This window comes from Ascidiella aspersa, chromosome 5 (genome assembly GCF_963924565.1).
Source record: "Ascidiella aspersa chromosome 5, kaAscAspe10.2, whole genome shotgun sequence".
Classification (NCBI taxonomy): Eukaryota; Metazoa; Chordata; class Ascidiacea; order Phlebobranchia; family Ascidiidae; genus Ascidiella; species Ascidiella aspersa.
In genome coordinates, this window is record NC_139451.1 from 16,102,864 (window position 1) to 16,128,407 (window position 25,544).

The window sequence follows — 25,544 nt, forward strand, 5'->3', positions numbered from 1 at the left end:
TAGTCGGGATTCATAGGGTAATGGAACCCGGCGATAATCAAAAAGTTAAAATTATTTTGTTATTTCCTTGATTTACCTTTCGAACAGACGCCATTTAAGCAAGTCTTTTATTCATCATTGATTACGAACAGACAAGACCTTGAAAAAGCAATAATTATTGTGAAAAGAAAAACGACGCAGCGGAGGATAAGTAATGCAGGTCGTACATTAGAATTCATGCGAATATAAGGAATAAATATTTCTTGTATAGTTTTGACTAGTCACTGGGGAACTAACCATTTGTGTAAACCAAAAAAAATAATCGAGAAAAATGTTACAGTATTTTTTTAGAAAATGGTTTAATCACAACTTGACAATGTTGGAGAGGACAAAACAAACATTGTCCATAAGATAACGAATAACCAATAGCTACAAAATTAGCAGAACAGAGACATCTGATTAGATTTTCGGTTTACAATATTTTAAGACAGTAACACCTTGAACGGTTGTACGAACGACATAATAGTTAATCACGATAAAATAAAATGTAAGTTGCTCTGACTGTTTATCGGAAAACATACATTTTTACTACTGTTTATAAAACAATTCAAATCAAAACTGTTTTGCGTTAATATTAAGACCTTTGAAATATTTTACTGTACGAAAACCACACTCAATCCGATTGGAATCACAATAGAAAATACAAAGAGAAAAGTGCGTTACTGTCGAAATAAAATGGCCTAAAATTTGCAACGTACGACTTACATGTTGTCAAGCGTAATGAGCCTGGCAAGACAACGTTGCAGTAAAATGTGGTTTCAACAACAACTACTGAAGAAAGTAAATATAAAAAAGGAATATTTCCTATGATTCAAAGAACAAAGCGAAATTTAAATTTTTAAATGGGAAACATATTTCATTAGATTTCCGTCAGCAAATGTAAAACCACCCTTTTATATAGTCTTATATTAATGAAAAAATACATAATACGAAGCAAAAATGTACATATTTGAGTTTTAAACATCCATGGAATATTTCGCACTGCGAGTATTAACTCATGGAAAGCGAAAAAGGTCAAACAGTGGTTTACTTTGGCAAAACAGGTCGAAAACCTAATTAACAGTAGAAATTCGAAACATTTAAGTAATTTAGCTAACCCTTGGTAATATCTAACAATTGTGCTGTATGATCCAATTGTTAAAACGAGATATGTTAAACAGAAAAGATAGCGGATTTGTGCACAACCCTGTAATCACTTTCTGAAAAGTGCTAATTGCAACAAATCAACAAAGAGTAATACGTAGTCAGGGAGATGAAAAATGCTGGATCTACATACGATCGGGAACGAATAAAAAACAATCAAAACTGGATTTCTGTGTGGCATTTCGTGTAAAAAATGAATTGTGACAATTGGATTTGTTCTAAGTAGGGTATTCAATGCCATTATTTATATTATAGAACTTATACACTCAAAGTCAAACTACTGTTAAAAAGTACTTTAAGTGGCCAAACAGTGAACCGAGAATATTTAAGTTATTTGAGGTAGTCAATTTTCAACTCAAGTATTTTAGTTTATCGGTAATAACGCCATTTATTATTCTGTAACGAAACCACACTAAGGGCAAAAAAATAATCAAGTTTAGTTTAGCTTACCTAGATTTGATAAACAACCTATTTCAGTATCGCTAGGTATTCTAATTTAAAGTCTCCATGATCGCAAAATGGTTAAAAAAAGGTTGTTTGCTAAGAAAGGACAAATAAGCTATATTGTTTTTGAACTTAAAAAACGGAACACATCATCAACATAGCAGATTATTATCCTGACTATACTGTTCAAATATTGCATTTTTAAATGATGCCAACAAAAACATTAAAAAGGTCGGTAATTAAGATCTATAACGTTAGGCAGAAACAACTTTATAAAAGAACATAGAGAGTGACACAATATTACAAGTGATGGCGAAAAAATATACGATAGTATGGTATAGTAGTGATAATTGCTGCGAACAAAAAAGAAGAACGAAATTAGGCTCTTCAAACGTGCAAACTGTCAACGCATTGTGGCGCTGTTAGCTACATCCCGGACGAATGGACGGTGGTTGGTTGAGCAGCAACTCGCCTGCCAGAATATTTTCCTATCCGTGGTGTTTTGCCACCTCTTTGGCAGCTAAGATTAGAGGATTGAGGGAGGCCAGAGGAGCGGATTTTTGTAAAAATGGGTGCTGAAGACAAAGCATTGTGGATTTACGTTATCTTGGAATTCTTTCAAACATTTTTTCTAACGTACATATTAGGGTTGTTCAAAAAAACACTTTTTTGTCAAATTTCAGTGGGGACCCCTGAAATTGTTAGGTTGCGTCTAAAAACCCCACAAACCAAATATGAGCACGTTTGGTTCAGTATTGACCGTGCTACGTCAATTTAAAAATTCAGATTTGGGCTAAAATTTTTGAAAAAAATAAAGTGTCCTCCCCCTAAAAATTTTTTTTTCTTCTCTTTTCAATTACTTATTTAAAGTTTAAAAAAATGTGCTAAAAAGCCATTTTTCGTACAAAACAGCCTAACAAATGTTGTTGAAATGTGACATTTGTACCATGACTACTCACTTTTTTACTGCAAAACAGGTTTATTTATGGCTATTCAATTGCAAAGCAATGCAAAAATGAAAGAAAAAAAATTTTTAGGGGGAGGACAATTTATTTTTTTCAAAAATTTTAGCCCAAATCTGAATTTTCAAATTGACGTAGCACGGTCAATACTGAACCAAACGTGCTCAGATTTGGTGTGGGTTTTTAGACGCAACCTAACAATTCCAGGGTCCCCACTGAAATTTGAAAAAAAGTGTTTTTTTGAACAACCCTAGTACATATTTATATTTTACTTGCTCAAAACGAATCATCATCGCAGATAAATTAAACAACAAAATGTCCTTTACTGTGGGTGAAGAGTCTCCCCAATGAAAGAAACTAAAAGCAGCCAGATAATGTTTATGAATTCTAGTAGCATGACGATGGCAAAACGCCATATTATACTTTACTGACAAAGTTTAGTATGCGTAGGGTTCTTAAGCTCCCGGGTGGTTCGATTTATGTAACCGGTAAAATAGCAACCCTAATGTTGTTAACGTTTGTAATGGCAAGGCGTTGTTTTGTTTTAAGGGCATGTTAATCATGTGCGAATTGCTTTTTACCACGTTATTCGCCAGATTTGTTATTTTTCATGAAAATGTCTTTGCACACAATCATTGCAACACAAGGCTTTTCTGCAGAAGTGTAACGAAATAAGTGTCAAGAACTCTCAAAAAAGTTTCCGAATAACATCGTGTATAAGGTGTCATCCACATTTATGGGCTACAAAATTCTAAATGCTTATAGTAACTCAAGATTGGTCTCATATTGAAGAATATACGGAATTTTTCCAGAAAGTCTATTTGACCGAATCGATTAGTGCACATTATGGCGTCATTCAACGTTATCAACAATAAATTGGTATGGCGCAATTTTTGCATTATTGCAGGAACTTACGAATGGTTACAACAGGAAGCTAAAGGCCACAATTAAAAAAAATGTTGGCTAGGTAAATCCATAATAATATAAGGCATATTATCATCATGACGCAACACACTTCAAATATGTAAATTAAATTAAATATATTGATGTGACAACATAAACATATGCTAACATTTTATAACAGTGTCCCGTATGCATTTTTTATGGGTAAGCCAACTCCTTGCTTTGATCGCAGTCTTATATAGTACATAGGACAATGGACAGACACATGCATGAAAATGCAAACATCGTAGTCCTAATCAAATATTAAACAGAAAATTTAGAAAAAATGTAAGCATCATTACAAAGATTTACGAGAAAGAGTTCACAATTATTATGATTTATCACCCACCTCTACCCGTGTTTCGAACCTAATAGATCATTTCGATAATTTGGTGTGAATTTTTTACTTTGCCAGGGTACACATACCATAGTTTTGGAGCCATTGCTTTATGTGAGTTCAATTTTTTGCGTTATTCTTTTATGTCTTTTAAAGACGCAAAAAATAACTGGAGGCTCAGATTGTATTTTACTAAGTTTATTATACTACCATCCTAAATACTGACATTGTTTTTAAATTTGGAACAATCCGCTAAAAACTGTTAACGTTCTGCCAAATAGAGTATGTATTAAATTGGCTCTTATGTGTGCCGTACGAAAATTAGGGGCACATACAACACAACGAAACGGTTCATGGGATTTCAATGAGGTTTAAAGTAAAAGGAAGTCTTTATCTCCTGTTAGCTAAAAATAAAGATGAATATCTGACCTATGCATTTTGGTAAATTAGAATATTTACAGACAAAAAGTAGTTATAGTGAATTATCGTTTATATTAAAGATTTGCCCTTTATTCTTACATACAAATAAACAAACACAACGGAGTTTGCATATGTTAAAAATTCAATTAAGTGGTAATACTGTTTTAGCCTTTTAGAAAAGTTTAGTAAGTATCTTTAGTATTTTTTTATAGTTAAAATCAACGCACCTTTAGAAGTTCCACAGCACTAGATCGTTGCTCAACATCCATCTCCAAGCAACAGTGGAGAAAATCATGAAAAATGTCAGACAATCGCTCTGGTTGTTGGATTTCTGGGGTTCCGTTTGTAGCAATTAAGTACAAGGCCTGTGCACAGTTACATGTATTGTGTGAGTACATGTATTTCCATCATAAAACTAATATTTAACAAACAAAGAACTAACGACTTTATCAATGTACTTAAACAGTGGTTATCAAGTGGGCAATATCGCCCCCTTGGTGACAAATAAGATACATTAAGGAGGGGAATAGTGCATTATTTAAATCAGGGTTGTCCAAACCCAGGAGGCATCATTATCTACTGAAAACATTAAATGATTCCAACTTTTTGTTTGTTTTGGTACTTCTTTTTGGGGTTTGACAACTGTTTTTTCGGTTTATGCAAAACTCTTGAAATGCCTAAATGCCTAAATAATATTTTTGGCACATCAAACCGACAAACAACACTAACAATGTCAAAGAAAAACAATGCGCTGGTTACTTTAGAGCAAGGGTCTCAAACTCAAATTGCTCTGAGGGCCAAATGAGGACGTGTAAAATGCCCAAGGGCCGCAATTCACAATAAAATTTCAACCATTAAGAACCCATAGTAAGAACACAATAAAATATAAAGACATGTAGGCTGATTTTAGGCTATAGTTATTTGTTCTGGCTACTTTACTGGCAGCGTTTTTCAACAAGGACCTCGATATTGGGCTTCAAATTGTCAGCAAAAACAAATCTTAGAGTTGCTTGCAGATGTGGACTGCCTAATATTGGCAAAGAAACTTCTTTGTTTGCAAAATGCTGGTTTAACTTTTTATTTTTTTACTTTACCCTGGTAAGCATCTTATTTATCGCGGTGCATAGTTTCGAAGTGCAACCCCTTGTTATACTTCATCATAACAGCGATCTTCTGCCGGCAAATAAGGCAATAACTAGTACCTCTGACCGCGGTGACAAAATATAACTCCTCCCACTTATCTTGAAAAACTTTTCTTTCGTCTGTCATTTTTCTCATTTTTGCAGCAAAAGACAAGTGTAATTTAGCTTTTTAAACTATAGCTATTTATTCAATACTAGGCCTACAACTCGACAATCAATTTATACATTATGAGATGACCAATTACTCTAACACCTGACTGACGCACTTTCCAGCGTTATTGTGACAACGGAACAGAGTTGAATAGGCAATGTGACGTAATAGTATTTCTTTTACCGCATAAATGGTAGCGTTTGAAAGTGATATGACAGTGAAGTTTGGTGAGTAGTTTCAGGTTTTTGAAGCAAATTTAGGGTGAATTTTAACTAATCTGATAAAAAAAACAAATCTGATAAAAAAAGATATGTGGCACTTAAATATTGTCAAATACTTGAAAATGCAAAATTTCGACACGGGCCGCACAAAATGATCTCGCGGGCCGCATGTTTGAGACCCTTGCTTTAGAGAATCTATGAGTAAATAGTTTAGTTTAAATATATACATAAGGTAAAAATAATTGCAAAAACTAACTAACAAATAATTTTTCCAAATCAGATATACACAACTTTTTACAGCAAAAAATGTTTAAGCTTAACCTTTGTAATAAATCAGGCATATGTGGTAAACCCTGGCAGTTAAGTATACCGTATTAGGTCAAATGAAGATCATAATACAGTTAAAATGTTGTCGTATACAATTTAAAACTAAAATTTGATACAATTTTAAACTGACAGCAAAATAATCTAGCAAAGCTAGCAATTCAGGTCAGACACATTAACCAGATCTTAAAAAGATATATATATATTTCGCCAACTAAGGCATCGTCAGTATATCTGAATAAAAACAAACGCAACAGTATAAGAAAGACAATTTTTATAAGACAATTTTAAACTGTACAACAAATTCAAAAGTCTCACTACAGTTTTTGGTAATTTTTTAAACGATTCGTGCACATTTTGTAAACCATTTTGACTAGATATAATTTTGCACAAGATGTAAATTTTTTTTAAAGTCAAAAAATAATTAATCGCCTAATCATCATCAATATTTTAACAATCAATTCACATTTACATTGTTAATAAATAATTTTATGTTAGAGATAGTATAATATGTTAAACGTTTGACATCTACATGCAAACTTAAATACTTTTAACTAAAATATTTTTGTGTATCAAATAAAACTTTTACCTTTTTTTTGTGTGTGAAAAACATGAATCTTTTTTTAAACTAACATATTTATTTCTTACCCGCAAAGGATTTTCATTAAGGTATGGAGGTTCACCTTCCACCATTTCAATGGCCATAATTCCTAAACTCCAAACATCAACCTAAATAGAATAAAATTAAGCAATTATTTTTTATAGAAACAGTACATAAAATTATTACATTGGATTATGATCACAAGCATTACGGTAAAGTTCTTGACACTTCAACTTTATCTGTATGAAAATGACCCAAATTGTGTGGTATTTAAAATGTACCAAAGTATCAACTTGCATTAAAATAACAAAACTGCTTGTTAAAAATCTTTGCAAAGTTGTGTTTTTTATTAGCTTACCTAAAAATATATTATCACTGTTGGCAAAAGTTTTTGTTTTCTTTTAAACAAAATATGAGAAGTGTTCAGGCCCTAAAATACAAATCAGGCACTAAAATGCAACAAAACGTGTCTATAGCAGACAGACACAGCCCCGGGTAAAATATAAGTTAGGCAAGGAGTTTACAAAAATATATTAAATGTTCTAACTTAGTAGATTTAAATAAAATCTGTCAAAAGTGACAAACTTACTATACATAGAGCTATATTTTTATAGTTTGCTAAAAGGGTTGTTATAATACCGAAAAACGTTATTACATTAAATTAACCCAACTTTAAGTGTACCAATGTTAACAGAAATTTTTGTTTTAGACACTCGCCATTTGTGCGAGTCAGTCTGGAGCGAATTACACTCACATTCACAAACCTTAGTAACACGAATTACACTCACAGTCAGGTACCAAATCTCCTAGGTAGAAAAGTAAGGATAAAAATTTAAAACCTTTTTTGTAAATAAATCTTGCAAATTTGTAAAAGGTTTTAAATGAACAGTAAACACTATTTTAAATACATCTTCGTTTCAATAATACTACAGGAAATGTATATTCACTCACTTTTGGTCCATATGCTTTTCTTGTAACTACTTCAGGTGCCATCCAATAAGGAGTTCCAACCATTGTGGAACGTTTACTTTGCTCAGGTGTAATTTGGGCACAAAAGCCAAAATCAGCTGTAACACAAGATTTTATTTGAATATGATGTAATATTATGACATAGTATATATTTTCAATAGTCGATTTATCACTAAAAACAATTACTTATGCTAGACATACCAAGTAGATTAAATAGAAAGCTGGATTTTTTACTGTGTGGACATACTGTGCGAACTTGAGGCAACGTAAGTTTTGTTACTGTTACATACTTAGCTTTACACTTCCTTGCATTCCTAGCAATATGTTGTCACTCTTAATGTCTCTGTGAATCACATTTCTACTGTGTAGAAATTCCAAGGCTTGCAAACACTGCAATAAATATGTATACCAAAATAACATTCTGTAAATTTTCTGGTATTTGACCCCATGGAAAGATATATCTTTGTAAAAATTGTATATAATAGTTTCATGACTAATTAAACTATTCTAACTATTTACAGTGACAAATGACGGTAAAGTGCTTATACTATGATACGTTTTTCTACAGCGTTTAAAAGGTTTTTCAAGTAAATTTATTGCTTTTCATATGCCTAAAATAGGACGACTCAACATTTAAAAACAATATATTTCAAACACAAAACAGTATGTAATGTCTGCCATGATCAACAAAATGACAAATAGTTGAAAATTTTAGTTACTCTGGAACTTTCTGATCACACAACTTAAGCTTGACATAAAACAAACTCAAAGACTATTGAAGGACTTTTTGAAAAAACACATTGTCTTTTGAAGACTTTTCAATATGCAAATTGATATCAAAGAAATGTTAGGACTTATAAAGATTTAAAAGATTTTGTGACAATCCTGAAAGATACATACATTAACAAAATAACATGCACAATTTTAAATTGGCAAAGGTCATTTAGCTTTTTATTGCTTTTGCAAAGTATTTTTTATTGCATACAAAACATACCTCCCTACAAACAGCAGCAATTTGTCCCTCATCCATACATGTTTCTGTAACCACATCAGTTAATGAACCTCCAGGAAGATATTCCATCACAACCCACAACTCTTCACCCTAAAGAAATAAAAATTAATAAAAAAATATAATGTTCAAAATTGAAAATAACATTCTAATGAACTTTTTTTTACAATTATTTGTGTTTCACTAAGTTATTTTAAAATTGCAAATTTTATTCAGGCGTTTTCGTTCATTATTTTACAACTTTTTCTATTAGGATGGCCTACTTGCAGATATAATCCAACTGATCTTTTTTGTTTTTTTGTATGTAATACAGTTTTAATATTTGCCAATAATTTATTTTTGAAACCAGTTTTACTGTGATAAGATAAAAATACCAACTAATTTCCTACAAAATTTGTATTTTTCTGTCAGGCCAAGCTTACACGAAAAAAAAGGCATGCATTTTAAGCTGGACAATGTTAAGCCAGCATACCATAAGTTATGAGTACTACAAATGTAAAATAAATAGGAAAACTAGAAGGTATAAAATACCTCAAAAGAATATATGGAATTAAACCTAATCTTGCTGAAAATCAGTCACAGTCTAACTTAAAACATGTTCTTACTTTTAGGTAGGAATCTAGGTAGTTAACAATATTGGGATGTTTATTTTCTCTCATAACAATAATCTCATTGATAATGAGTTCTTTTTTAGGCTGTTGTGAAAGATTCATTTGTTTGATGGCCACCTGGTCACCAGTTGACACATCCTCAGCTGTGTATACCGTACCAGAAGCTCTATGAAATTAAATAAAACTGTGAAAGGAGCTTGATCACACCATTCTTAGAAAAAAAACTGTTTTATTGAAAATAGTAATGTATAACCTACAAAAAATATCATTTGAAATATTGACAGCATTGCACTTACATTAAAAAAACATAATGTTGAAATAGAACAAAATTAAACCAAGCGTTTAGGCAGATCGAAAAAAACATAAATACATTTGCAATGAATAAATTTTACAAAACTCACCCTTGACCAATTTTTTCAAATTTTGTGTATTTTGTGTCGGGATTTCCAATGCTGACAATCTTTCCTATGAAGTATAAAAATCATGTTAGTTGTAAATTTACTACACTTAAACATCAACATTATCTACTTCTTTCAAAATATTGAAAGTCTGTTGTACAACCATCGCAGTTGAATAATAGAACACTGCAAGTGGAAAAGGCTTTGTAATAGCAAGATATTCTAAAATACTAAGTTTTCAACGCAAAATAATAAATTATTATTTTGTCTGCATGTTGGTGTGCTTATTTCATAACTTGTGTTTGAATTGCATCTTATTGGTCTGGAAGTACCTTTGCAAATAAGTTTGTTGTGATTTTAACCCTTAAGAACATTTTATCTTGCTTAGCCTGTCCTGTTAAATTTTTCAGATTAGCATGGCAGAAGTCATAATGACGCTTCAAACTTTCACCCTTTTTTCTTTATTGCTACATGTTTGCCACAAATAAGGCATAAATGTTTATCACGTATTTTTCCCCAAAAAGTAAGAGTTTCAATTCTTTTTGAACGCACATCTTTCTTTTTTGTCTCCAAAGACATTTTTTATGTTCAAATTTAGAAACAATATAGGGAACTAAAAATTTCTAAAGTTAAATTAATAGCTTTAAAATCAGTGTAAAACTAACACCACATGGCAAATGAATTGTTATTGCAAGGAGGGCAATCAAAGCGGCTGTTCAATCACAAATATTGTGGTTGAAATGTGTGACAATTTTTATGGAAGTTTGACATAATAAAGTTGAACGAGGAGATATTAAATTACCAACAATATGTTTGCTGCAACTGCTTTTTATTTAAGGCAAGCTAAAATAAGTCTAAAAACTCTCACATCCACATCTTGCTCTTATGCGTCTTAGACCTGACATTTTTCCAGGAACTTTATTAGGAGATCCTGGCACCTTATAATGAATTAACAAAAAAACCTATTTAGATTTGTAGGACGTTTTCACCTAAATTTACTGGGACATTAGCAGATTACTGGTATAAGCCTTTCATGTTTTTTTAATTGTGTTTTTAGGAAAAGCGATTTAATTTTCTTGGTAAAATATCAACAAAAACATTGGCCCCAATTAACTGATACAGATATATCGGTAGGAGTGGATTAACAGCAGACTAACAGTAAACCAATATCGCATTTCTCTCAATCAGTGCACTATTTCAGAGAAAAAAATACATTTTTATTCCAAGAAAAACAACTAGAGAAACTTTGAGTTTTACTTTTCAAATACTTAAATGCGAAACCTACTGAGTTTAGCAAGAACTTCTTCATCACTTATTTTTTTCTTTTTTTGTTTGTCTCGACTGTTAGCAGTAGGTTGGTTTGCAGTTGATGCTGGCGGTGGTCCAAGTGGGTCAATGACTGATCTTGTGTAAACCTTAAAACACATGTTAAAAATGGTATTATTAGTAAAAGTTCACATTAGATCAGTCAAGTAAAATTTTACCTATTTTTAGAAAAAATAATAACACCATGTTCACATTTACAAACATAATTAGAACAAGAACTCACTGATTTGGTGTGATCTGGCCGGGGTGCAACAACAGGTGGAGGACCATCCTCATCGCCTGAATCACTCTCATGTTCATCCTCAGATCCAGTTTTCGCACTGCGGGGTGGAACAGGGGGCTCCAAATGTTTGGGGACTTGGTGTTGTGACCCACTTGACTGCAAACATATATAAAATAAATGATGTATATAATTGAGTTTTATATCAGGATCTTCAAGTTAATAAATAATGATGACATAAAATAGCGATTTTAATGACATCATAAATAGGAAAAAAACTAATCAAAAACAGACGCTTAATGTCTTGCAAAAGCGAGCCATTAGACGCAAAACGGACATGTGCGTCGCTGACACTTCTGGCGCCAACTTAAAACTGCATCTGTGCATCTGCAATCGTTAACAAAAACAAACTAAAACAAAGACCTTGCAAAATGTGTAATTGATTTTGGTAGAATCATGCTTTGACTGTCAGCATATTTGCACACTAAACATATAGACTTAGAATATTCTTAAAGAGAATAATTTTGCATGTTGTTTTTTAAATGTGCATGATAGTCAAATTTAAACCCCCTATTAAGAAAATCTTCTTCAGTTAAAAAATGCTTTTGTTTTACCAACATCAGATATTAATGCAGACAGCGGACAGCGTGAAACATTAACTGCAACTAACTTGACGTTTTTACTGAGAAAAAAGGCTAGACTTAGAGTTGTCACTTGTCAAAACACCTGCTAATCAGCCAACCTGAACGAATAATAAAGATTAACAACCCAACAGACACACTTTTGGCAATAAGTATATTGGATTTAGGTGCTTTGAATAAGTTATCTAAGCATGTTGACTATTCCTAACTTTTGTAACTTTGTTTTTTTCATCGGAATGATGGTGTAAAAAAATCTCATTGTTTTGTTGAAAACTTTATTTTCTCCCTGAGCTACTATAAGCAACATTTTGTGTTACATAAATCATATTTTATGACATATGTTCAGCCTTTAGTTATTTGGCTTCATAAATCATACAAGAACAACAAATGTTTACCTTAAGAACAGCTTGTGATTGGCTATAGCCAGTACTACTTTTCATGTATTTTTGGTCCATTCCCTTCCTCTCAGATTGGTCATAAAACTCCAAAACCTAAAAAGTAGAAATGTTCAACATTTTATATATGCATAAAAGAAAAAGCAGTTAAAATAATATTTTTTTTTAAATCCTCTAGCTTGTGATTATTATATATATGAACCAATGCCTTTTTAACATTGCAGTCAACAAAGGTCCTCTTTTGGCAAACTTATTACAAAGAAAGTATGTAAAATAGTGAATCTTCATTGAATCTTAAACCACTGGCAGGTTTCTGTTGGTTGATCATTGCTCGCTGACATCAAACAACATAGTAGAGATCGATTTTATATATAATCACACAACTTTTATTTTGCCTATTCCCTTTGGACAATGCTAAACATCATAAAGTAAACTGTCATAAAAATAAAAACAAAGGAAAAATTTGCAAGTTTAAAAAAAGTAAATTTGTTTGTTGCTATGTTATAAGCTTATAATAATCTTCACTAGTAAAATGTTGGCAAAAATCAGTAGGAGCAACATTCCGGCCGGTCTTGTTAGTCAACCGATATAAAAAACTGTAAAACACAGATAGGATGTGGTGTTATATATATATAAAGAATAAATTATTATCATAGTTAAATAAAAAAAATATGAAAGAAAATGGTCTGAAAAAGTGTAAGTACGACATGTTTAAATGAAAAACTACATAAGTTACCAAACAAAGTGACTTAAAAATAGCTTATCTTTACCTGCAACACAGCCTTGGGATTCTTGAGTTGTTCCGACTTACTAATGTTAGATGATTGAAGTAAGCGAGACCACTGCTGTGGCATACCAGTGAACTCACCAGTGACAGAGTCAAACCCCACATGTACAGTGTGCTCAAAGTCCGAAGGATAAGAAATCTCTGGTCGTTCTCTAACTTTATCCTTTTTAGCTGCAAATTTCAATTGATATATTTAAAAACTCATTCAGACTGAGAAAAAATGATTATCTTATGCTGCAAGTGTCCCCCAGTTATTTTTTGCTATGTACAGTTCATCATTGTTTTAGTTTAGGGCCAAACCTCAGAAACAAGTGCTATCTCAATTTTTTTAACACTGGTGAAGGTTTTTTTTTACTTGAGGATGTGAGCAAGTTCATAAAATGTGTTAAATTTCTATTTTTTTACAAAACTGGTGAGACAGTTGTTCAACTTTTTTCCTTCTGTGGACCCTTAAACTGCCATTCAAAACTAAATTTCCTACATGTAAAAATGGGAATAAGAATACAGTATGAAAATTGCAAGCTTTTTAGCAGATTTACCACAAAAAATTAAAGTACTTTTTCCTGTTTTTTTAAAAAACAATATAGTGATGTTGTGGAAAGTTTTTAGAGAAAATAAAGTTGTTTTATACAATCTGGTTATGGATTCCTTCTGTTTCTAACATTACTTTTATCCTTCTGGAAAGCACAAGCAAAATAAGTTAAGACTCGCCCCATCCATTTGATTTAAGAAACTGGACGTTTTAAGATAGAAAAAAAAGGAAAGGCTGGACTTAGCATTGTCAATTGTAGAATAAACACTTGCTAATCAGCCAATCTGAACTAGTAACGGTAAAAATATCCTGTGTTTACCATTGACCCTTGTAAAAACAAAAGTCGAAAAACAACGTTTTGCATTTGATTTTAGTATCGCTTTAGCTTAAAGTGCATGACAAATTAAATTAAAAACATAGCCGTTTTGGGTAGTGAGTTAAACCCTGACGAAACAAACAAAAAAACAAGATTATCACTCACAAAAAGGGGAGGGGTCCGAACCCCGGAAGCCCACCCCTGGATACCTAACTGGTTTGAAACATACCAACGCAAACCACACCAAAAAAGATATTGACAAAAACAAGATATGTCCCCAAAATAAATTTAAATACAATTGTGGCCAAAATACCATTTATAAAACATTGTTATATTCTAGTTCTACTGTACTTCAAACATGATCTGTTATGCATCAAATATTGTGCTGCATAAAATAAAGTTGCCATTGCCAGTAATCAGGAACCAATGCTTGACAATTACACAGTACAAAACCTTGCGGAATATTGACGTAAAGTTTACCGGAGTAACTCTGGGCGCATTTTGACCGAGGTCAGCAAATTTTACAATAGAATGTTAGTTTTTCAAATTGAACTCATTTAAGGACACTTGATTTACACTTGATGATTAGGCAAAAGTTATCACTAAGTATTTGGTTGCCCGAAAAAAATGTTAATGCCACACCACTGGCTACATTTAAAGTAAGCATTATCAAGGTATTGCCACAGCAACAGGCCTTCATTCAAACTTGCGATTTTCAAATGTACAAGTAGACATAACCGTACACCACAATACAAAGAAAAATAAAAAACAACATACATTTGTCATCTCCAATAAACAGGTTCTTTAATTTAGGCTTTTTCTTCTTTTCAGTTTCTGGGACTGATGGCAACGGCTTGGAGTCGCCTTTACTATGATGGGTGCTTGTTCCTCGAACAGGTGGTGCAGGGGGCTTATCATCAGGATCACTATCCATCTTTAGTAGTTAACTCACTCAACTCTCTCTCTGAGTTCTGAGATCAGATTTGCTACTTATTTTTAAAAAGTTGAAAAAAACAGACAATATATTCAAAAAACGTAAAATATAGAGCGGGATGGTCGTTATGCAGATCAAATGAATCAAAATCGGAATGGGTGTAGGTCGCAAAGCTATTTCAAGTGGATCGCGAAGCATTTTAAATGTTACAGTTTTCTAGTAGATCGGGAAATTAATGCAGTAGCATTTATACAAGAATATCACAAATACCTATTATTTAGATGTGTTGTGTCGCATTAACTATTTCAGTATGTAAGCTAGTAGTAAAGATGCAGGTTTTATGTAATTTTATGTGTTTGGTCATATCTCCTTGAGGGTCGCACAAAAAATCTAGCATCAAAAGTTGGTCGCAAACTGAAAAAGGTTGGGAAGCACTGTCCTACAGGGCCTACAGTGTTAACTGAAAAACACTTTGCTAACATATATATGTGTATTGTAATAAATAATCTTCCATATTAACATTCTAAACAACTATATTAAAAACAAACAAAAAAATAAACATGAACAAATACCAGATTGTTGCTAAAACTTGGTATTTTGTCCATATAGTGAGTACAATGCAACACAATAAACTCTATAATGTGCGGGAAATAATATAAAATTACTATTGCCAGTAATGTGTAAAAAACACTGTTCCTGTGCATAACCCTGCTGAATATTTGTCTAAAGTTGACCTTAGGTAACACCGTAGCTCATTTTGTCCAAAGCCAACATGTTTTTTGAGTAAATGTTACATTTGCTACTTAACACATAAGAACTTGTGAACTTGGCACCTGGCATAAGTCGCTCGACTCATTATGCTTGATGGACACTAATTTATTGCAAAGTATTTGGTCGGCCAAAAAACGCTGGCGCCGTACTAAATGGCTACATTTAAAAAAAGCACATAGATGTGTTGCCAGAGTGACAGGCATATATAAACTTGCCACTCGTGTATGCACAATTAGGCTCAACTATCCGCAAAACAACGAAAAAGTTATATTGGTTACAAATACCTAAAATAAACAGCAAAATTGGAAACGAATCTAATTCGGATTAGAATTTAGGGATTCAATAATCTACTTTGAACATCCCTATCTTCGACTCAGCGCTTCTTAACAGGTGCTCCATGAAAAGTTGCCAAATGTGCAGCAAGGAGAAATTATTAACAAAATATGATGGTTAAGGCTTTATTTATATTTATTTATTCATTTTTCAGCTTATTTTATTGAGCAAGAAGTACTATAAAGATATTAAAACTGCCAGGCCTACATTATCCCCTAATTTTATTAAATCAATTTGTTGGCTGGTTATTTATTCCCAAGAGCATATTGGCTACTTGCCCGGCTCACTTGGGTACGCATACACCAATTAATGATTTTATATTGATTTAAACTTATTTGATGCTAAAAACATTCTATAAACCTGTGACAAATTTGTCAAAGTTTATGTTATAATTTAGGGTAACTTTTTAAATCAACTTTGCAAGATGGTTTAAATTTGGGTGACTGAATTTGTTGCACGAAACAGAATGAAGTTTACAATGTAGTAGGAATATCAAAGCCCTTACAGAATATACATTTTGGAGCTGGTTTAGATTCCTACCACATTTATTTTAACACTGACAAAATGATTTGCCATGAAGTTGCATGGAAGGCATAAATATGTAGGAATAAATGTAATATTAAATAATACTTGACCCACCCAAACCCAAACTCTCACCCTAACCCACATATTGATATCAATATAAACCCCCTGAAGAAAATGTGGTAGGATTCTAGGCCAGCGCCCTGAAAAATCCAACCATCTTGCTCAAAGGTCAGCAATTGACCATCAGAGACTCACGTAACTTTTTTGCATTTTTTTAAGTCCCTGAAATTGTAACCGCGTATTTCCGGTTTCTAAACAAAACTTAGTAGAGCGTGTTAAAATTACAGAATTCAGGCAAGCGTGATAAAATGTTCTTTACCACTAGAGGCATTGCACGAGTAATGCCGAAATGTCCTCTTTTTTCGCATTTCGAGTTGAATGTGTAGCAGTTTGGACTTTGGAACTATAATTATAGTATATTAAAACAGTAGTAGCGACACTAGCGGAAGTCACGTGATTTCATGCTTGACCAGGGAGAGTCACTTTCAGAAATAATGGCTGGCGGAGATACGAAAACTTGTAATCTTAGATGAAAAACAGGACTTGTAGGACATATGGTTTAAATTAATTACTCATATTTAGAGAGTATACCACTATAGGCATCTAATAAATCCTAGGTGTTATAGTATCTATTATAATATTTTTTTAAAGTCGTATAATGTGTCAGTTGAGATGACCGCTCAGTCAGCCACCTTATCTCATACTTAATTAAAGAAATAAACGATTAAACACAAGTTTGAAGTGAGTATGTTGAAAGGTAGTTCAGATAACACACCATAATACTTTATTGGGCGCTTGTCTGGAATCCTACCACATTTTGTCCGGGAGTTCATGTTGCTAACAATATTTGGGTTAGGGTGAGAGTTAGCGTCTGGGTGTGCACCTTGTGGGTGAGTCAAGGGTTATTTTTATAATTCTAACATATTTTTACCTTTCCTTGCAATTTTAACTTTAACAACTAGTTTCTTTAGTGTTAAAATAAATGTGGTAGAATTCTAGACCAAAGCCTTTATTTTTTTTTTGCATTTAAATGTTAATATTTTTTTTGGTATTTTGAGAAATAGCAAGTCTTTTTAATGGCTTGTTAGGGAATTCCTAAATGGTATATTTCAATGCATGCCAAACACTGTTAAAGTTGTTGTTTGGGACTGGATGCTTTTTTCTCTATAAACATTATTTTTGCTATGTATGCAGTCTTATAAATATTCAATATGGTAATTAATAACTGTGGCATGCCTGGTTGTAATTGGTCGAGAAAAACTGCAAAACGGAGAAAACTTCCGACCCGTTCCATTTTTGCTGTATTAAATCCTGACATTGGCCGCATCTCTGCTGAAGAGCGTGCCCATAGGCAGAATTTAAAAAAGTTTATTTTATCAATAAGAGATGCATCTAGCAATCTGGACAACCTTCATACACTGTTACATAAACAACAGTAAGTTAGTGTTGGTTTATATAAAGTTGTTATGTTAATTTAGTAAAATGTTTATTTCAGGGTTGGCATCTGTGAGATCCATTTTCATCCCGAAGATATTGTGGTGAAAGGAAAGTTAAAATCCATAAAAATTGGATCCACTCCATGCCTTTTTCTTCCAAAAATATTACATAGTAAAACACCTAGAAAATTGCCAGCTATCCGAACTCAGTCTGCCCATTCAAGTTTAGCTCCCCAGAAACAAGCTACAAACCAGTTGAAAAATACATATTATAATTTACCAGAAAATATAAAAGGTACAGCAAGTTACACAGAGAAAATGCAATTGAAGTATCGATAGTAATATACAAGAAAATTTTTTTAAACCAACTAGCATTATTTTAGTTTTTACTGCAGTGATTGTCAAACTAAGTGTTATGTTACCCGAGTTTTTAGTTTAATTGTAATGTTTATTGAGCCTACAACTACTTATTTTACTTTTTTTGGTAAAATTGTTTGGTTTTTTTAATTTGTGCAGAAAAGTGGCAATGTTTTGAAAAAATCAGTAGAATAAGATTAGAAAAGAGAAGTGAGACGTCTTTGGTGGCAGATTTCAGGTATAAGTTACTTCATTATGCAGCTAATATTTTAACTGTATTTTTGTAGTCCAAGCAAAACACATGATTAAGGTAAGCTTGAAATATATTGGTAAGAATTATGTTTATACCTATTTTCGCATAGTTTATTTAAAGTATTTTTTTAATTCCATTTTAGCGTTGAATTTGACGAATCTGGAAAACTGTATCGCATTTTTGTATATGGTTGGCCGGTTGATTTAAGCAAGGTTCAGCTAGAATTTGGCTATGCTCCAAACAATCTTATAAAAATTATTGGTTTGTTTTCAATATATTTATATGGCTTTTTTTGGTTGTTTGTTGTAATATTTTTCAATTTTATTACTAAGTTTTTTAATGCTTGACATTAACACAGATTTCATATTTGTTTGTAGATTATTTGGAAAATGCCCACCTTTGTCATGGTACAGGCCAAGCCAAATGCAATCATACTCACATCAATGTACATCCATTGCTAAAGTGGGATGACAGCAATATGTGCATCACACAGCAAAACATATATCGTTCACCTTCCTGTACATTATTGGGTAAGTGAATTCAGTGAATTGTATTGTTTTATGTCAAACGTATATGTTGGTACATTCAGTTACTTCTGATAGTACATGTTGTGCTGAATGTCTGTTAACCACAAAAGAAAATCTGTGTGGCTTTGAAAATAAATTAGCTAATGCGGACGAGACCTTAGAACAAGAATTGGTATTAATTAAAGAAGAAGATACATCTGATGATGAAAGTGGTAACTACCAGGTAGCTGTAGTTTTAGATGTTTTTTTATCAAAAACGGGTGTCCATTAATTTCCAATTGATTCTTATTTAGTCAATATTTGGAAAACCTTCAAAATTAAATGAATGGCAAAAGATGTTTCATGACCACCAAGTTCGAAATTGCTTGGTGCATCCCAATGCCAGAAGGTACCACCCAGACCTCATTAGATGGGCTATTGAGTTGTATAGTCGCTCAGCAACAGGCTACGAAATGCTAAGGTCTAGTAACGTTTTAATGCTGCCATCAACAAGAACAATTCAGCGGTACAGGTAAATTTCAAATATACATGTTCTAAGAGTGGTTTGTTAATCAAATTAGCCTCATATTTTATTTTAAATATTGGATGTTCTTAATTTAGAAATTGTATCTCACCACAACCTGGCATCAATGAACTAGCCATTCAAGAAATTCAAAGGGTGATGACTGATCACAATGGCAAGATTTCACCAGCGTATGTTACATTAGATGAAATGAAGAGTGAGTATACTGAACATTTGATAGACTATTTTTACTGGGCTTTTATTGACTTTCATATGCTTATTCAAATTAGTCAAAGAAAATCTTGTGCTTAAAGATGGCAAAATATGTGGGTTCGTCGATTGGGACAAGGAAAATATACTTGCCACCCACATTCTTGGTAAGTATGGAATGGTGGTGCAGTTCAGTTTCTATTTGGTTAGACATAAATATGTTGTTAAATGATCTTTTTTAAGTGTACTATGTTCGATCTGTGAAGCGGGAGTTATCAATACCACTAGCATGGTATCCCACACACACGGCCCCTGCTGAGCAGTTGGCTTTGAGGTACTGGCATGTACTGCATGCTTGTGAAACCAGGGGTGTTAATGTGCATGCTGTTGTGGCGGATGGCCTCTCCATAAATAGAAAGTTCTTTAAGTTAATCAGTGGATCAGTAACTATACCTATGGATAGTACATTTACTGCACCAAATCCTTATGCACCAGAACGGCCAGTATTTTTATGCTCAGATCCATCACACATGATCAAGGTTAGATTACATATAAACATACAAAGTAATTCAACTGTTACACTGTGTTTCATGTGCTTTTTCATTTTATTAAACCAAATGGTTAAACGCATCAACAAATTAAGAATGTCCATTATATTCCAGACTGTCCGTAATTCCCTTCTGTCCTCTCGATCAGGTGGTTCACGGTATATGAACATCACCGGTGAGCCTGGTAAAGATATTCTTTGGACCCATATATGTCAGCTATATCAGGCCGAAAAAAAATCATTTTTAATACGACAAACCAGGCTCAAGCCCATATCAGACTAAACCCATATAGTAAAGTGAGTTCATTATATTCCTAATGCTTGAAATTTTATGTAATCATTATTTAAATACATATGACATATTTTGTGTTGTTTTTTAGATGAAGGTTAATTTGGCTCGAGATGTTTTAAGCTGGAAGGTTGGACAAGCTTTAAAAACTTTACCAGGTGCCAGTGGAACCTCAGAATTTATACTTTTTTTTGACAGGTATGGAGTATTTTATTTTTGTTTCTATACTTTAGAACAGTGGTTTTTAAACTAGGGGTCATGTGAGGTTCACAAGAGGGCGCCAGAAATTGTCAAATTTTGTATGAATTATTACTAAGGCGAGGTCATATTTCCCTGTTACTAATACTCAAAATAAACATTTGGTATCCAAAAAACAGTTACAACCTTCACATTCATGCAACTTATCTGGAAATAAATTGCTGTTCTGCTTTTTTTTTAAACAAGGTGGGGCGAAAAGGGAGGCGTGTCTCAAAAAGTTTAAGAACAAATGCTTTAGAATAACGCTGATTAAAAACAGGTGGTATGACATCATTAATTGCAAACCGAACTGTCCCATACGGGACTACAATGATGACAGGCTTGTTTGGTTGAGGGACACCTTTCTTGCCAAACTTATAACATGGAAGGTAGGTGCATTTATGTGAGTTTTAAATTGTGAACATCTTTACATGTTTATTTGTTTGCAGAGGGATGTTAATAAAAAATATGCCGGAGAAAAAAAAGGATAATGGCACTACCAACAATTGAGGGTTTGGTTTTCACAACCAATAACTTTCTTTCTCTTGCTAAGCGTCTCTTAACAACCACTGACCTTAAATACATCTGCTTCAACAGTTTTACACAAGATGTGCTGGAAGCATTCTTTGGCAATTTAGTGAGTGAAAAAAGTTTAACTTGATCAATATTTGGATTATACTAGTTTATGAACTTTGAAAAGTTCCATTTCCAAATGTAAAAAATGGTTAGGTTTTAAACACCAGGCCACATGTGTGTGTAGGTAAGTACTTCTGTTAACTTAAATTAACACTTACAACTCGTGTAAACTTAATCCAACTTAATGTCTTGCATAAACAGATAACGGCTCTGTGGTGTAGCGGCAATCACTTTCACACCTTGTGGAAGACCCCAGTTCGAGTCTGGGCAGAGCAATAAAAACATGCATGGGCTTAGCTGGATTTTGTTGCAATTAATAATTTATTTAAAAATATAACAAATGAATTATTCTAACTCATCTTATTTTTCTAACAAATTTTATTTGTTGTCCTAGCGTCGAGTAGGTAGACGGTCCACTAATCCAGATGTTGTGCAAGCTGCATATGGTATCCAACATGTAGTTGCAAGACGAATTATTAAAAAAGTGAAACGTGGCAACACAACATTTGGATCTAAAAATGCCTGGACTAAATTATGTGATGAACCATGTTTCAAGAAAACAAAATCGAGTAGTTGATTGCAGTTTAAATGTTGAAGCCAAATTCTGTTAGTGTTGTATTTGGCACCACTCTATTGACCAATTCATTAGCTGTACTTTCAGAAATTTCATATTTTTTATTGGGCGACTGTTTGAAATTATTAACAGGTAACACGCAAACATCTTCTTTAAAGTCTTCCAGCAGGAGCTCTTGGAGCATTTCCTCGGTATACAAGTCTGTCATTGTAATAATTAAAAGATATAGCTTTCCTAATTCAACTTTAAATAAAAAATATGGCCACAAATTCTCTGAAGATAAATAAATTTGTATTTTAAGAACTGTGGCAGCGAGAACACAATACAAAGCAGCTTACAAAGAAAAGTATTTGTTTGTTCGAGGGTGGAGTCAACTGCACCCTATGAGTGATATAGAAAAATAAAGAACAATAATACAATTATATTGCCACAAATTACTGGAACACAGTGAAACATTTAAACTAAATATGAAACATAATACACTTATGCATACAAGAAAACTTTATGAGATTGAAACAACAAGCACGTCATAACCGCATAATATTGCCGTTTATATTTAACCAGGGAGTCAAACCGAACCACAACTTTATGAACTGGGTCATGTCTATTTTTTTCCCAAACCTGAACCGTTTTCTGAAAGATTGTATCCGAACTGGAACTTTTGATGTGCGCTGGAACTAAACCGTTTTCTTAATTAATTTAGCCGAACCGCAAAAGTCAGAATTTTTTATATCAATATATAAAAACAATATTTTAAAATTCAAAGTAAAAACAATATGCTTAGCCCACAAGTCAAGTATTACAGGAATTGTCTAAATATTCACTTTAAGCAAAGAGTTTTTATTCCATGAGTTGAAACAATGACGTAACAATGGTGTTTTAAAATGTTTACTTCGGCCTGGTCACGGTTGAATGCACGACAATAAAGCACAAGGTCGTCAGTTTACAAGGCTGCGAGTGACAACGTATTTCATGCAATTTTGACCGTTACTTGCAGATAACAGCAATAAGTATAAGTCAAACTAATAATGCTATGTTTAAATTTATTGTCCAGACGTTGTTAGGGCAAATATGACCTACGAACTATCTTGCCAGGTAAATTTGGAGATTTTATTTAAGACGGAATTGAACGAAGATGGCACATTTAAGTAAGGTTTTAAAGTTAATCGGCCTAATATCTTGAACAGAAATGTCCTAATACTTAATTACTGACTGCGTAACAATTTTAGTTAAAATACAACAAGAAAGAAAAACATGGTAATTTCAGAATTTAGTTACGAGAAACTTATATTAGTTTAAATAACACTTTGTCTAATATAAAAAATAATATTCAAGTTTTCGAGTTGCATTAAAATTACTATATGACAATTTATTAATACACACTGGTAGATGAGATATATTTGCTGGTATAGTTATTATCATATATAATATTTTTTTTCTCATAAAAATATGGTTCAAGTTTTAAATATTCTGTTTAAAATTCCTAGGGTCTATACCTACATTTTAAATCACGTAACCCTGTATAATTGCAGGACTATCAAGAGAAATACATAAATGTGAAATCATTACCTGGTGGTGTAAGGCTGGAGGCAAGGAATCTGATCTTACAGAAAGAGCCTTGGTGTATTTTAGAAATACATTTGAAACTATTAAAACTGGACATATCCTCTTCCAGAAGTACTCTTGTGATGGATTAAGCATTATTCCAAATTTGTTTGATTTACCCCGTAATATAGCATTGCGCCTAACCCGTAAAGTTGTAGCGTCATAAGTAATAATTAGTGGATAATTTGGAATTTATAGTATTGTGTGTTTATCAAATATGTTACGATTTATGATTTGTCACTTTTTCACGCCTTTTACCAAACACTCGCTGTTACACTGAGAACAAAGCATTCGGCTGTTTCACACATGAATAATGTTATATCGTGACACATATATTTCCGTTATAGATAAAAGTATTTCACCTGTGTGAATGCGTTATTGTTGCAGTTCCCGGCTGCCAATAAGGTTTCGGGTTATAAATCATTTCCGCTTTCTCGTGTCGCCTTCTCTCTTTCATGCAAACTTTCAACTTGTATATGCGAAACTTATATCAATATATATCCAGTCTTGTCTAGTTAATACAGTGAGTGGTTGTGCTTGCCGGTTTGCCCATAATAGCCAACACAAACTGTGTGGAATTGTAATCAGACAACAGCAATACTTATTGAAGCAATAGCGAGGTTGATTGATTGAGGCAAATTAGTTTAATGAGACTTGTAATCAAAACCCTGCTTCAAACTATTTGATCAATATTTAAATTTTATATTGACATTAAAAGTTGAGACCTCTCATCCAAAGCAAGACACAACTATCACGAAAGATGATATCTCCATTATTGAATATGTCGGTGGATATATTTTACAAAAATTAAAGAAAAAGTCTTTATCAGAGTCACAGTTCATTATGCTTAATGATCTTACAGATGAATATGCTACTGTTGCAGAAGACTCATTAATTCATACAATGAATAATAATAACTTTGGAACCTTGACTGTTCCTAAAAAAGAAATAGTTAAACTTTTAATATATGTAGAAAGCAATTTTAGGCAATTATATAATAGTAGCAATATTCATGACAAAATATTTTCTTTAATCGATTTTTCATATGTTCAGTATTTATTTCCAATGTCTAATGCTTTTATTATGGATTTGCTAGGTAAAATATGTCATTTCAATTTAAAAATCCGTTGTTATCAAAAGGCTAAATGCATTAATTCAAACCTTAAAGTAAAATTTGATCAAAACGTCAGTCAACGAAAAGCATTAAAAAATGAAAATAACAATATTTCATTGTTTAAATTTATGCATGTATATTACTTGATAAACATTTTTGAACTTTAATTGCTTTAATGTTTTATGTTGTTTAATTATTATACTGATAATATAAACAAACAAAAATCAGAGTGATATGTAAGTTTGTATTTTTTGTTATACAGCATTCATTAAATATTTTTTTCTGTATGTACAGTAGGATTTTAAATCTAGAGAAGATGTACAAAAACAGTGGGCAAAATACAAATTTTAAAACCACAACAAATTTTCAAGGTGTATAAATTGGCGCGTGAAAAGGCACAACATAAATCAACAACAACTAGAAGTAGACAAATGCAATTAGTTTTTTTTATTTCGTTTTGCCATAGATTTATTTGAAACCGGGCCAGTTTTCCAGTTAATACTGTGCTTCACGTTAGATCCTTTTAGGGCCCTAATTTTCTTTTTTGTGACAATTATATTCTCGAATTGGGCATATTGGTTGAGATCTGGCATTTCATTGCGCTTACCTAATTGGCGAATTTGACCAAAATACGATTCAAGGGGATCTTGATTTATTCGCTTTGTTAAAATGTAGCTTTCTGGTGGACATCGCTTTAACAGAAA

General features: G+C 32.6%; 2 protein-coding genes and 1 pseudogene across 2 annotated transcripts; 2 read left to right on the forward strand and 1 right to left on the reverse strand.

Moving 5' to 3' along the window:
- Positions 1-99: 99 nt before the first annotated feature.
- Positions 100-14,912, reverse strand: LOC146145108 (serine/threonine-protein kinase PAK 1-like). The gene is made up of 13 exons (XM_083390368.1): positions 14,708-14,912; positions 13,066-13,253; positions 12,296-12,391; positions 11,263-11,418; positions 10,999-11,128; positions 9,717-9,780; positions 9,310-9,481; positions 8,690-8,797; positions 7,986-8,085; positions 7,678-7,793; positions 6,774-6,854; positions 4,515-4,652; positions 100-2,201 (listed from the first exon to the last, which is right to left on the reverse strand). Exons 1-13 carry the CDS (start codon positions 14,862-14,864, stop codon positions 2,115-2,117), a joined length of 1,593 nt encoding a protein of 530 aa, XP_083246494.1. The 5' UTR covers positions 14,865-14,912; the 3' UTR covers positions 100-2,114.
- A 4,102-nt stretch (positions 14,913-19,014) lies between these two features.
- LOC146145109 (uncharacterized) lies at positions 19,015-21,826 on the forward strand (annotated as a pseudogene).
- Positions 21,827-23,256: 1,430 nt separating this feature from the next.
- On the forward strand, positions 23,257-25,080 carry LOC146145110 (uncharacterized). Its single transcript, XM_083390485.1, has 4 exons — positions 23,257-23,269; positions 23,654-23,877; positions 24,465-24,602; positions 25,069-25,080. The coding sequence occupies exons 1-4, from the start codon at positions 23,257-23,259 to the stop codon at positions 25,078-25,080; spliced, it is 387 nt and encodes a 128-aa protein (XP_083246611.1).
- The last annotated feature ends 464 nt before the right edge of the window (positions 25,081-25,544 follow it).

Bases quoted from the DNA above. Each gene is read 5' to 3' on its own strand.
- LOC146145108 (XM_083390368.1), bottom strand. From the start codon at position 14,864: ATGGATAGTGATCCTGATGATAAGCCCCCTGCACCACCTGTTCGAGGA. The intron at 8,798-9,309 runs GTAAGAACATGT...TTATTTCTTTAG, and splicing joins ACCTAGATTCCTACCTAAAA to GGTGAAGAGTTGTGGGTTGT. The intron at 4,653-6,773 runs GTAAGAAATAAA...AACTGTGCACAG, and splicing joins TTAATGAAAATCCTTTGCGG to GCCTTGTACTTAATTGCTAC.
- LOC146145110 (XM_083390485.1), top strand. The intron at 23,878-24,464 runs GTTGTAGCGTCA...TCTCATCCAAAG, and splicing joins CATTGCGCCTAACCCGTAAA to CAAGACACAACTATCACGAA.